At 56.5% G+C, this 14,108-nt stretch overlaps 1 protein-coding gene across 1 annotated transcript; it reads right to left on the bottom strand.

Moving 5' to 3' along the window:
• Positions 1-114: 114 nt before the first annotated feature.
• SCART1 (scavenger receptor family member expressed on T cells 1) lies at positions 115-10,843 on the bottom strand. The gene is made up of 14 exons (XM_072972194.1): positions 10,811-10,843; positions 8,797-9,114; positions 7,795-8,091; positions 6,745-7,067; positions 6,143-6,446; positions 5,682-5,999; positions 5,292-5,606; positions 3,162-3,476; positions 2,917-2,976; positions 2,527-2,841; positions 2,240-2,275; positions 1,494-1,631; positions 766-960; positions 115-315 (listed from the first exon to the last, which is right to left on the bottom strand). The coding sequence occupies exons 1-14, from the start codon at positions 10,824-10,826 to the stop codon at positions 233-235; spliced, it is 3,033 nt and encodes a 1,010-aa protein (XP_072828295.1). The 5' UTR covers positions 10,827-10,843; the 3' UTR covers positions 115-232.
• Positions 10,844-14,108: the final 3,265 nt, after the last annotated feature.

The raw sequence follows: 14,108 nt of genomic DNA, 5'->3' as shown, positions 1-14,108 counted from the left end.
GTGAGGACACCACTGAAAAACGTCAGAAGCCACAGCAGACCAGGGGGAGGCAGAAAAGAGGCCAAAATCAGAACCTGGGCCACGAGGGCATATGAGGGAAGTTTCTGAGATGAATTAAGGATGCATGATTTAATAAATCTCTTTAAGAAACAAGGAAAACGAAAGCCCCCAGGCACACTGGGCTCTCTCCCACCCTCTGGTCTCGCTGGTGTCCCCCACGGCCAGCTGACAGTCAGCACGTCCTGGGCCAGAGGCTGCTGTGGTCTTCGTTCCCAGCCTGAGCTTGGAGGAGGCCCAGGCTGTGCAGAGCACCACCTGTGTAAGGAGAGAAGTGCGCACTGGGGACCCTCAGCAATTCCTCAGAGCTCCCAGGGCTTCCGGGCCCTGGCCTCCTGCTGCTCTGTGAGGCCAGAGAGTGAGACAGGGCTGGACAGCGTGGTGGCGGGTGCGTTCCTGCTCAGCCCCTGCAGCCGACCGCAGACAAGGCACTGGGGGACTCTGCGCAGCCATGAAAAGAAGCCAGATAAAACTCAGGGCCTCCCTAAGCTCCCAGTCTACCCGCGAGAAGGTTTCAGTCTAAGGAGCAACTCTGAGGGGCGACCGAGCACCCTAACGCCAAGCCTGGGGCGGGAGCGAGGGTCACAGACACACACGAGAGGGGCTCTCAGCAGCTTTAGATGTAGGGGCTGGCCGGAGCGGAGCCCTGGGAGCAGGAGCAGTACAGCAGGACAAGTGCCACGGACGCCAGGGCACAGAGATGCACACCCACGGAGCTCAGGGGAGTGCCGTCCTCTGCTTCCTCCTCCTCGGAGCCGGGCTCGGGCTCCCCTGCGTCGTCATACTCCTCCTCCTGCGCTAGCACCCAGGACACGCCAGGCCCCTCGTCTTTCTCCCCGCCGGGAACAGCTCCGATGTCCTCATAAACACCTTCTGAGGGCAGAGTTCCCAACATTCCAGAACCTGCAGAGACCACACCAGAACCTTTTAGGAGAGACATTCCCCGTGGTTTGAGCCGGCCCATGGGGCCCCTGTGGGATGTCTCATGGGCGCAGGACTCCCTGGACCCCGGGGGCCTCTGCCACAGTTCCCCACCAGGGGCCACAGGCCTCACCAGGCACACCAGGCCATGGGCAGGATTTGTGGGCACAGACAGAGAAGCAGGACCTGGGGGCTCTGAGGAATTGCCGAGGGTCCTTGATGCACGTTTCTCTCCTTGGAGCCCTGTTCTCCCACAGAGCGAACCCCGAACTGCAGGTCTCATCCAGCCCCTCCAGAACCCAGAGAGGGCCCAGGCTCCCCTGTCACCAACTCATGGGTTCACGTCTTCGGAAGTTGCCAAGGCTGGGGATGGGGGGTGGTCCGAGGGGGACCCAGCACACAGGGAAGTGACCAGGACAGAGGACCTGCGATGGGCTAAGGTCTCAGAGTGCTGCCCCCACCAGCCTCCCCGTCCGCAAGGCCCAGTGTTAACCTCGATCACCACGCGCACCTACCCCTACAGGCTCCTCTGCCCCGGAACCACTGTATCCCCAGGACCAGTGAGATGACAAGCAGGAGGGAGCTGAGGACCAGGCAGAAGGTCATGGGCAGCGTCTGGGCCTTGAAGGCAGGTAGAGCTTTCAGAGGAGGGCCTGTAGGGACAGTGAGAGGCCGGCTCTTTCCTGTGTGCCTGCATTGCCCACGGTATTATGACCTAGGGCCTGGACCACCTGAGCAGGAGGGGGCGGGGCGCCCAGAGGAGCCATGGGCTTGTGCTGCTCCTCCCCCAGGGGCGGCCTGAGGTCACAGGGCTGAAGCCAACAGGGTGTCCAGGAGGGAGGAGGACACAGGAGAGAGGGGCTGGGGGACAGCTCTTAGGGTCCTGTCTGTGCTCTGAACACAGAGCTGCAGTGTCTAAGAGGCTACGACATACTGGGGCCAACCTCGCGCACCTCCCCACCTCACCCCCACGTCGGCAAGGGAAAGGCCCAGAGGAGTGGCCCGGCGGGGCCTGGGCTCATGGTCCCTCCCTCTGGCTCTCCACCCAGCCTGGCCCAGGGACACCCTCCGAGACGGACATCTCCAGCACCTGGTTCTGGTCTTCCTGACCTCTGCCCTCCTGCCTGGGGAGGGGCTGACTGAGGCATGGCCTCTGCAGGAGACACCAGGCACCCCCCCTAGGCAGAGCCCCCTGCAGGGCCCCTCTGGGTGGGGCTGCACAGGAGGGTGCGAGCTGCGGCTTGAGGAAGCACTCACCTACCTGATGCAGGGGGCAGGACCGTGGTCTCCCTGTCACCTGCAGGAGAGTGGGCGGGGTCTGAGAGCCAAACGCGGCTGAAGGCAGCCCAGACCTTCCCCCGGCCCCTCAACCCGAGATGGAGGTCGTAGAGGCAGCCTGTGCCCCAGCGCCCGGCAGCCTCAGGCCTGGGTTCTGGCGCACCCAGGGTAGAGGGATACTCCAAAGGAACCCTCGCGGAACCCTGCCGCGCCCCCGGCCACCCTCCCGCACGGAAAGGACAGAGGGCGCCTCAGGCCCCGCCCACTCACCGGAGCAGCGCACGCCCGCGTCCTCCTTGTGCCCGCAGTCTCCGCGGCCCCACGGCTCCGCCGGGCAGCCCCACAGGGACGCCTCGCTGCCCCCGCACCCCACCTCGTCCAGCCACACGGGCCCCGAGCCCGGCCCGAAGGCAGCCCCCACCAGGGCGCCCACGGCCCGGCCGCAGCCCAGCTGGCGGCACACGACCTCGGCGTCCGCCAGGTCCCAGGAGTCGTCGCACACGGTGCCCCAGGAGCCGGCGTGCCAGAGCTCCACGCGGCCGGAGCAGCGGTCCTCGCCCCCGAGCAGGCGCAGCGCGCCCTCCTCTGGAAAAGGGGGCTGTGGTCACCGCGGGGCCGAACCCGGATGGGGAGTGGACAGGAAGGCGGTGGGAGGGGTACCTGGGCAGCTGCGGGTGGAAGAGCAGTTCAGGGTCTCCCGGGGATCCTGTGTCATTTTCTCTGACAATCCTGTTGGATTAAACAGCGGCCCTCCCAGTGTGAATGCCCTGAAAATCTTCAGAATGAAGCCTGTGGAGCCCAAGTGATTCCCAGGCTCCGAGCCATGGGCCAACAGCAGCCCCTGCAGAGGACTTATCAAGACATTTAAGCTGCCTCCCGGCCCCTCAGAGACTGCCAGGGCCCACCTGCACAGGTGATCCAGACTTCCTCTCCAGGGACACAGGAGCGCGGGTGCCATGGAGCGGAGGGGCACTGCCATAGGGTGGAGTTTCGCAGCCTGCGGCACTGGATGTGGTCCACCCAGAAGATGCCCGAGCCAGTGTGGACGGGTCTGTTCTCCAGCCAGCCCTGCTCCCCACAGGCCAGCTGCTTGCAGATGATGGACAACGAGGTGTCCTTCAGGGCATTGCTGCACACGGAGCCCCATGTCCCATTGTAGAACACGTCTAGCCACCCAGCACAGCGGCCAGTGCCACCTTTCAGCCTCAGGGCCACTAACTCTGGAAGACAAACACAGTCAGCCCAGGGAAATCTCTGAAGGAGGAGGCGGAGACGAGGGGGTCCCAGCACCAAGACCAATGCCAAGCAAGGGCATCTGACCCAGTGAGCACCTGGCATCCACTTCATATCAACCCCACATCCCATCAGTTTCCACCCCAAAGATGGAAACTGTTGACCACAGATAACCAGATTTAATCTCCAGTTGTAACATCTTAGTCAGCAGGCATCAGCTGAATTGTCCAGAAATCTATCCTTGGAAATTACTTGAAATGCAGAATAATCCTTTGTACAAGATGATCGATTTAGCAGTGATCATAAAAAAATTTAATTAAAAAAAATCCAGGAATTAGCCCAGATCTCTGAGTTTGGAGATAGTATGGGGCCTGGTTGATCGGTGCTCAAGCACTGGCTCGTTCCCCTTGAGCAGTGCACGCCCAACGACAGTGCGATGCATTAGGTAGACGGCATAATATCACCGCGTGACGGGGTCTTAGACAGCCCCTTAAAATTATGTCACAAAAGCCCGTAATACATCAAAAATGCCCATCTGAGGATGAATCCAGGAACGTGGATAAGAATTGCATCTGAAAGCATCATAATGAATTGAAATAAGCTTAGGAAAAACACCAGAAGGAGACACATCTGTAATTACAGAAGTGGCCACCAAGACCTCCTGTCTGTATCCATGCTCTTTGAGTGAGTCTGTTTCCCAGCCCTGCATCTGTGCTGGCCTCGGGGCTCTGGCCAACCAAGGTAATGGGGTACAAGTCACCCATTCTTGTTCCATGCTGGGGCCTCAAGGGTGCACTGCCTGCCTCTGTTCTCGCCTTTAAAACCTGCTGCCAGGATGACTCGTAACAGAAACAGAGTGTCCCCAGCAGCAGAGTCCTACCAGCCAGCCAGTGCCTGCAGCTGCCCGAAGAGGCCACAGCACAGAGAAGGAAGAACTTCAAGGAAACTGAAAACACAACGCACATTCACACGTACATCCAAGAGCATGACGGCCAGCAGTGACAGAACAGCAAGTCGGTGATCTGGAAGCTCCAGAAAGCGTGAGGAAAGAGCGAGCACTCCAGCCCAGATAAAAAGGACGAGGAAGAGCCAAAACCAGGGGCCTGCTACTCACAAAGAAATACGAGATTGAAATAAACGCAGTTATCTAAGACCGCCAACAAAGTTGAAGAAAACTTTTCTAAAGCAAAAACAGGAACCAAAATCAGTGAGAAAGGGCCACCCTGGGATGCCCAGACCCACCCTGGAGGGCTGCCGGGAGATGCCCGGGGAGGCAGGACTTCCCAGGTGCCCCCAGCATACGGCAAAATTCGGTCATTAAGAATAATCACAGCCAGACGAGATCCACAGAGGAGTCTCAGATATATATGAGCTAAAAAACTTCATACTCTGCCTTAAAAATATCTGGAAAAAGTCATCCAGCACACTGAAACATGGATCAAAGTTAGGACTTCAAGACGGAAACCTCAAGCACAGATGTGAGATGAGCTCATGAGCAAGAGAGAAGGACCCTAGGCAGTGCAGCACCAGGACCAGGAGCAACAAGTAGCAGACGCAGCCCCACCCCGGCCTCCTCCCCACCCCCCAGCCCCAAAGGGAAGAACGTGCTTAGTCCCGCAGCATCTCTGTAGCAAGAGGACACTGACGCAGTGAGCTACGGAGTCCTCCAAACCAGGAAGAGCTGGGCGGGGAGACACTAGTGGAATCCGAGGAAAGCACGTGGGTGTTACTTTATGTGCTAAAACAACACGACCATTTCAAACCAAACTGCCCCAGTAGGGGACTCAGCTTAAGACACCCACCTGAGCAGACGACACTGGCGTCCTCCTTGTGCCCGCAGTCGTGCAGGCCCCAGCCCCGCGACGGGCACTGCCACAGCGCAGACTCCTGGCCCTCGCAGCCCAGCTCGTCCATCCAGATGCGCCCGGCCCCGGCCCCGAAGTGCGCCGCCCCCGGGGCGCTGAGCGCGTGGCCACAGCCCAGCTGCCGGCAGACCACTTGGGCATCCCGCAGGTCCCAGCCATCGTCACACACGGTGCCCCACGTGCCCCCGTGCAGCACCTCCACACGCCCCGCACAGCGGCCTGGCCCCGAGGCCAGCCGCACCCGATGGCTCCCTGCCGAGAGACCCAGTCAGGGCAGCCGCTCCCCGGGCCAGAGGGAGGGGGGGCGGCCGCCAGGCCCCTACTCACCGGAGCACACGACACCCGCGTCCCGCGACGTCCCCGCGGCCACCAGCAGGGACACGGACACGTTGCACTGGGCCAGGCGGGTCTCGGTGCCCAGACAGCGTGCGCTGCTCAGCCCCAGTGGGACAGCCCCGCGCCCAGGCGCCGGCGCCTCGTAGGTTTGCTCGGCCCCTCCGCACCCCAGCTGCCCGCACACCACGCCAGCGCTGCGCAGATCCCATGCGTCGTCCAGGACGCGGCCCCACACTCCGTCCAGGGACACCTCCACACGGCCATCACAGCGGCTCTGTCCGTTCCTCAGCCGCAGGGCGTGGGGGAGACCTGGGGAGGGACGTGGGGCACTGCAGGGGCCACCAGGGTGTCAGCGGGAAGGCCCCTTGGCCTGGAAGGGGAGAGGACCCCACCTCCCAGGAGAGCCCGGTCCACTCCCAGCCTCCATCTGTCCCGCAACCTCGCTGACCCACCTGAGCAGACGGCGGCGGCCGCATTGCCAGGGGCGCAGGCGGGGGCCCCCAGGGTGCTCACCGGGCAGTCCCACAAGTAGGGCTCTGTCCCCACGCAGTGAAATGCGTCAGGCCAGATGGCTGAGCCCCCATCCCCAAAATGGCCTCCTGGGGGTATGGACACTGTGTTGCCACAGTTGAGCTGGTGGCAGAGGACCGTGGCATCTTCTAAGTCCCAGTGGGCGGCACAGAGGGGCGCCCAGGCCCCCTGAACCTGGAGCTCCACTCGGCCCTCGCAGCCGCTGCTGCCGTTCACCAGCCGGAACTCTGTGCGGGGGGTGGGGTGGGGCAGGGGGGGTGGGGATCAGTGTCCTTCCACTCACAGGCCAAGCAGGTGGCAATTTCTTTCCTTCACACCCAGTGTGGGGGCACCAGAGCCCTTGCTCCCACCAGCTCCCCACCCAACTCAGCCTCAGCACCCGACTCACATCTCTGCAGAGGAGTCCGGGCTCTGTGGTGCGGCTGTGGGGGTCACATCCCTCTGTGACCAGGAGTCTTGCCTCCCTCTCCTCCCTCCCCTCAACCCACAGAAGCAGCATTTCCTTCAACAGGACCATGCACACCCTCCTGGCCTCACCTGAGCACCTGAGCCCCACATCCTGGCCATGCCCGCACTGGTTCCCGGGCCCCCGAGGGCAGTGGAACAGTAGGGACTCGTGGCCCTCACAGTGGAAGGCCTCCGTCCACACGGGCCCCGAGCCCCGGCCGAAGCGGGCGTCCCCAGATGTGGACACGGCCACACCACACTGCAGCTCCCGGCACACCACGTGGGCGGTGGCTAGGTCCAGGTCAGCGTCACAGACAGTGCCCCAGGTCAGGCCACGCCTCACCTCCAGGCGCCCAGCGCAGGGGTGCTCTCCACCCACCAGCCGTGCTTCTATGTGTCCTGGAGGAAGAGACAAACTCAGCTGGGACAGGTGCTCTCAGATGACCAGCTCAGCCTGGGCCCACCATCCTTGGGCCCGGGAGGCTCCAGCACAGCCCTGGTCACTTCCCCAAGGTCAGAGGTCAGGGACACCTCCTGCAGGTGCTCACATGTGGTACACAGCCTCTGCCTGCCAGGGGCGGTGGCATCCAGGCCCCCCACAGTCTCAGTGGCAAGGTCAAAGCACCCTTCATGCCGCAGACCCCTACACCCTTGGGCACACCAAGAGAGTGGACAGTTTGCCTCATTTCACCTTCCGTAAACCCCAGAGCACAGCTCTCAGAGGGCCAGCTCACTCTCACAGACCAGAGACAGGGCAGGAGGGGTGACTCACTACCAACTCTGACTCGTGTTGGACACGCAACAGTTGCAGCTAGAACAGCACAGATGCCGCAGACAGCCAGGACCCGCAACTCGCCCGGGGGTTCTGAGCAGACACCCCTGCCGGGATGCAGAACCCCGGCTCTGTGCCGCTCTGTTCCTGCACTCACTTTCCCCAGCCGGCTCTTACTCCCTCTACAGTGGGGACAGCTGTGCGGGTGTCCAGGGGAGAGCCAGCTCCTCCCACACCTGCACCTCACGCCTCAGGCAGGACTGAGTTTGTGGGGACCCACCCTTCCTGCAGTCACTCCCCTGCTCCCTGCTGTCCCCCAGGGGGTCCCCCAGGAGCGCGAGGGGTCGGCCTCACCTGAGCAGACCACCTGGGCGTCTTGCTGGAAGTCACAGCCGCTGCGAAGGTTGTTGTTCAGTCTGCAGTTCCGGATGGTTGGCTCGGTGCCCTTGCAGGTCATGTACTTCCTGGCGCTGTCCCCACCTTGGCGGGGGGCCTGGAGCGCGGGGCCACACTCTAGCTCCTGGCAGAACACCGTGGCCTCCTCCTGGTGCAGACCACAGAGGCGATCCACCGAGTTCATGTTCCTGATCTCAGGGAGTCCCGCACAGGGGCTTCGGCCCTGCACCAGCCGGACCGCCCGGAAAGTACCGTCTGCAAAGGACACGCAACACTGCACTTGGAGCCAGCGGCCTCGGTGCCCAGACATCCCCACCAGGCACCCCATCCTGGGCCCAGACCCACCCTGCACCTCCCTCTGGGGGATAAGCACTGGGCCAGCACAAAGGGCCTGCTCAGAGGCCCTGCCTGGTTCAGTGTTCTGTGTTGCTCTCTGGGGAATCCTTCTCATTGAGTTTTCAACACAGGCACCTGCATTCTCACTCTGCTCCGGGCCCCACAACCCATGCAGGGGGTCAGCTCAGAGATGGCACATCATGAGGGCCTCACAAGCTCTCAGCACATAAAGCGTCCAGACAGCGCTGTGGACCCTCCAGACAGACCTCCAGGGAAAGCGTTTGCAGAAGCAGCAGTGATCCCGAGGACAAGGCATCGAGGCCCCCACACATCCCAGCACTGCCCTTCTGCCTGCGTAGTCATGTGCTCTCAGTCCCTCCCAGGGACAGCGTGGCCCAGGCAGCAGGCCTTCATGCGGTTCATCCACAGCTGTGCCCCCAGGACCCAGAGCAGTGCCTGGTCAGTAAGCGCTTGTTGAACGAAAAACAAACAACTCCGAACACAGGAGGAATGAGGAGAGATGAGAGGCCAGCCGATCCTACGGGGACCAAGGACTCTGGAGGCCCCCACGAGGGAGCCCTGGACCCTCCCTCCTCCTCCCATGGCCCCTGGCCCATGACTTACTGGAGCACAGAGCGACCACCACCCACTCGTAAGGGCACTGGCTCCGCGTCCATGCCCCAAGGCTGCACCCCCAGAGGGAGGACTCGTCGCCCCTGCAGGACACGTTGTGGAGCCAGGGCTGCACCACCTCTCCAGGCAGCGGGACGTACTTGGGGGCGCCCACGGCATGGCCACAGCCCAGCTGCCTGCAGACCACGGATGCTTCCTTCAGTGTCCACTCCTGGTTGCACACATGTCCCCACTCCCCCTTATGTTGGACCAACACGACCCCATCACATGGGCTGTGTCTGTACGCCAGCCGCAGGTCACTGGGTCCACCTGCAGATGGAACAGGCCGGATGGGGGTCAGTGACAGCAGCAAGTGGGCAGAGAAGATGCCCGCATTAGACTGGGGCCACCTCCAAGGCTTCAGCAGAGAGCCAGGTCCTCCCACCCACCACAGAGCAGTCCAGAGAGGTGATGGATGGAGCAAGGGTCCTTGCACACCCTGTGCAGCCCACATCCTCATCCCCACAGCCCCCCTCAGCCTGCTAGAGCCCCCACATCATGGGTGACCCCACCCCTAGGCATAGAAGTGCCCTGTCCTCCTCTGCCTGGAGGTGGGGGGCTCCTCCCACCATCCCACCCAAGCCTCCAGCCAAAGGTCATTTCCCAGCTTCCACCAGAGGCCCTGCAGCCCACCCCTCCACCCCCCATATCCTCACTCACTCCTGCCCGACCTACCTGGCCGCCCACCACCCATCCAGCTCACTCTCCTCGAGGCTGCCTCCTAGGGCTCTGAGTGTCTCAGCCACCCCCTGACCTTTCCATTTCACTGGGACCAGGGACCCATCCCCTAACCACACCCTCTCTAGGCCTCTGCACCCTGGTCTTTCCTGCACAGCCCTGGGGAAGCCCCATCTCATCACAGCCTCTTGACCCGCTGTCCTCACTTCCCCTCCTGGGCTGGTGCTGGGGACATGTATGTGGGTGCGGCCAGGAAGTCCTGGCCTGGGCCACCCCAGACCAGCTCCAGGGCCTGTCCTGGATTCATGTTGGGGAAAGATACCCCCACCCAGGGCAGAGGAAGGCACGTTGCTCCCACCTCCCACCCAGGGTCTTCATCTATCACTGCCACCCACTCAGTCCCCACCTATTCTTTTTCAGGCATCAATGTGCACTGTGTCTATCATTTTCACACAAAACAGGACCCTTCGGCCAGAACCGCATCCCACCCCTGTCCTGAGGGGCACCTGCATCCAGCTCCTGGTCACCTCCTGGCTGGACCCCAGGATCAGCTTCCAGGGCACTGCACACTGCTACCCTTGCCCACCCTCAGCCCTGACACATACTCACACGTGTACGCACACAGTTGCTCACACTTGATGTTCACACTCATACACTCATCATAGCTCCCATGTCCCCACGTGCCGTCCCCCAGGGACTCGCTCTCATCTCCAGCTTCTCCATGTTATTCTGGCAGGACTACCTCCTTACAGCTCCCTGTCCATGACTTAGCCTCTTGGCTTCTGTAACAGCAGCCCCCCCACCCCTCACCCTGGTGTGGCATCTCTCTGGGACTATGGCTCTCCTCCATGGCCCAGCACCAAGCTCCATGCTCACCTGGTGGCCCAGTGTGGCCAGCTTTCCCATTCCCTTACCCACTCCCCTACCCTGTCCCAGGGGAAGGAGATGGGGCCGTCTCCCTGAAGAACCCACCAGCACCCCTGTTGATATGGGTAGCTGGCCGTGTCCCCCCAGTCTATCTGGGCTCTGACCCAGCCCTGCACTCGACTCCAAGCAGTAGGGCTGGGGGCTCTGGTCTCTCCCTGGGACTGAACCTGCTCAGTCAGTGTTGGGACAAGCATCTCCAGGGGCTGCACTTTGGAGCCCATGTGCCCTCCTCCTCTAAGACATCCCACCCTCTTTGGCTGAGTAGGGCCCAAGCAGACAGCTGGTCACAGCAGGGATCCCCTCAGCTCAGCATCTACAGAGCCTCCAGAAGTTTCCGTGGGTGAGAGAAGAAGGACCTTACCAGTGGGCACTGCCATGACACTGAGGAGAAGCGCGCTGAGTCCCACAGCCCGGAGAGCTGCCCACATGGTCCCGCGGCCCCAGGGCCCTGGCCAGCACCTGCTGCTCAGCTGGGCAAAGGCAGGGATCACTGTTCAGAGCCAAACACACAGAAGTGGAGCCACCAGTGGCCTCCTGGGACCAGTGGAACAGCGAGGGCCTTTCCAGATCAAGTCAGTGGCTCTGTCTCTCCACCTGTGAGCAGAGCAGCCAGTAGCCTCAGCCTGAGCATTGCCAGGCATGAGCGAGGGGCCCAGGCTGTGGGTTTCCTCTCAGGCTGATAACTGCTGACAGGGTAGCTTCACTCAGACCTCACAGTCAGGCAGGTGGTCTGGTCTGCCCACAGCCACAGCAGCAGCCAAGCCCTGTCCTCCAGCCAGGCAAGTGGCTTTGACTCCCACTGTGGATGGTGACACAGTGACACTGGGCATTGGGAGCCAGAATTGGGGGAACCAAGTGTGGGGTCACCAGAGCCCTTGCTCCCACCAAGCTCCCCACCCAAAGCACAGAAGAACAAGACAGGCCTGGACAGCTTTGCAAGAGCTCTGAGATCTAAATTATCATTGGAACTAAAGCCACAAAAGACCAGAACCTACACCCTGAACCTAAACAGGGTGAGCACCTGCTGAAATAGAAGATTTAAAAAGAATCAAGAGTGTCTTGACATCACAACCAGTATGTCCAGGACACAACCGAAAATCACTCACCATGTGAAGAACCAGGGAAACCACACTTTGATGGTAAAAGACAATTAGGCAATACCAATACCAAGAATTGGATGTCAAAATTGTCTGAAAAGGATTTTAAAACAGTCTTCATAAAAATGCTTCCATAATAAATTGCAAATTCTTTTTAAACAAATGGAAAAAAATCTCAGCAAAGAAATAAAAGAATACAAAAATGAACCAATGGTGAAGATGTGGAGAAATTGGAACACTCGTACTTTCCTGGGAGGATTGAAAAATAGTGCAACCACTTTGGAAAACAGCCTGGCAGCTCTTCAAAATGTTAAACATAGAGGTACCCTATGGCCCAGCAATTCTGTACATCAAAGAGAAACAAAAAATTATGTCCAAGATAAGCAACAAAGATATACTACACAGCACAGGGAATTATAGCCTTATCTTATAATAATTTCTGAGGAGTATAATCTGCAAAAATACTGAATAACTATGCTGTACACCTGAAACTAATACACTGTAAATCAACTATATTTCAATTTGTAAAAATTATGTCCACATTAAAACCTGTACATAAATGTTCATAGTAGCATTATTCATAATAGAAAAAGTAGAAACAACCTAAATGTACATAAATAGATGAATGGATAAACAAAATGTGATACATTCATACCATGAAATATCATTCAGCCATTAAAAGTCATAAAGTACTGACAAATACTTCAGTGGGATTAACCTGCAAAACAATATGCTGAGTGAAAGAAGTCAGACACAAAAGACCACATATATGATTCAATTATGTGAAATGTTCAGAATAAGCAAATCCATAGAATAGAAAGTGGATTGGTGGTTGCCAGGGACTAGAAAGAGGAAATGGGAAATGACTGCTGATGGGGACACACAGACTGAAAAGTGAGAGGAAAGAAACAGATATTTCATGAAAATGGAAATGACAAGAAACAGGGGTGGAAGTACTCACATTAGACAAAGTAGACTTTAAACCAAAGGCTACCCAAAAGACAAAGAAGGGCAATATATAAAGATCAAAGGATCAGTACAAGAGAGGCCATCATACTAGTTAACATATATGCACCCAATGCAGGAGCACCTAAATACATAAAGCAAATAGCAGCAGACATAAAGGGAGAAACTGATAATGATACAATAATAGTAGAGGACTTTAACACTCCACTTACAACAATACAGATCATAAAAACAGAAAGTCAATAAGACAGCAATGGTCTTAAATGACAAACTAGACCAGTTGGATTTAGTAGATATCTGTAAGACATTACATCCAAAAATAGTGGAATACACATTCAAGTGCACATGGAACATTCTCAAGATAGATCACATGCTAGGTCACAAAATAATCTCAACAAATTTAAGAGGATAGAAGTTTTATCAAGCATTTTTCTGACCACAACAGTATAAACTAGAAGTCAACTACAGAAAGAACATGAAAAAAAAAAAAACATGGAGAGTAAACAACATGCTATTAAAAAACCAATGGGTCAATGAAGAAATCAAAGAAGAAATCAGAAAATACCTTTAGACAAGTGAAAATGGAAACACAACATTCCAAAATATATGGGATGCAGCAAAGCAGTTCCGAGAGAGGAGGTTATAGCAATACAGGCCTTCCTCAAGACACGAAAATACTCTCAGATAAGTAACCTAACTTACAGCCTAAAAGAGTTAGCAAAAGAAGAACAGATAAACCCCAAAGTTAGCAAAAGGAGGAAAATAATAAAGATGAGAGAAGAAATAAATAAAATAGATACCAAAAAATAGAAAAGATCAATGAAAACAAGAACTGGTTGTTTGAAAAGATTTTTTTTAATAGATAAACCTTTAGCCAGGCTCACCAAGAAGAAAAGAGAGAGGACTCAAGTAAACAAATAAGAAATTAAAGAAGAGAAATAACAACCAATACCACAGAGATACAAAAAATCATAAGAGAATACTACAGTTATATGGCAACAAATCGGACAACCTAGAAGAAACAGACAGATTTCTAGAAACATACAACCTGTCAAAACTGAATCAAGCAGAAACAATTTGAACAGACTGATCATCAATAGTGAAACTGAATTTGTGATTTAAAATCTCTGAGAAAATAAAAGTCCAGGACCAGATGGCTTCAAAGGGGAATTCTAGCAAACGTATAAAAAAAAACTAATACCTACACTTCTCAAACTATTCTAAAAAACTTAAGAGACTGGGACATCCCCAAATTCATTCTACAAGGCCACCATTACCCTGATACCAAAACTAGACAAAGATACTACAAAAAAAATTAAGTTACAGGCCAATATCTTTGATGAATACAGGTGCAAAAAGTCCTCAATAAAATATCAGCAAACTGAATCTAATAATATATTTTTAAAAAGATTATACACCACAGTAAAGTTGGATTTATCGCAGGGTTACAAGGATGGTTCAACATTTGCAAATCAATGTGATACACCACACAACAAAAGGGAGGACAAAAATCACATGATCATCTCAATAGACACAGAAAAAGCATTTGACAAATTCAATGCTCATTCATGATAAAAAAAAAAACTCTCATCAAAG

The sequence above is a fragment of the Vicugna pacos genome, chromosome 11 (assembly GCF_048564905.1).
Source record: "Vicugna pacos chromosome 11, VicPac4, whole genome shotgun sequence".
NCBI lineage: Eukaryota > Metazoa > Chordata > Mammalia > Artiodactyla > Camelidae > Vicugna > Vicugna pacos.
This window is presented reverse-complemented; position numbering and strand designations above follow the sequence as displayed.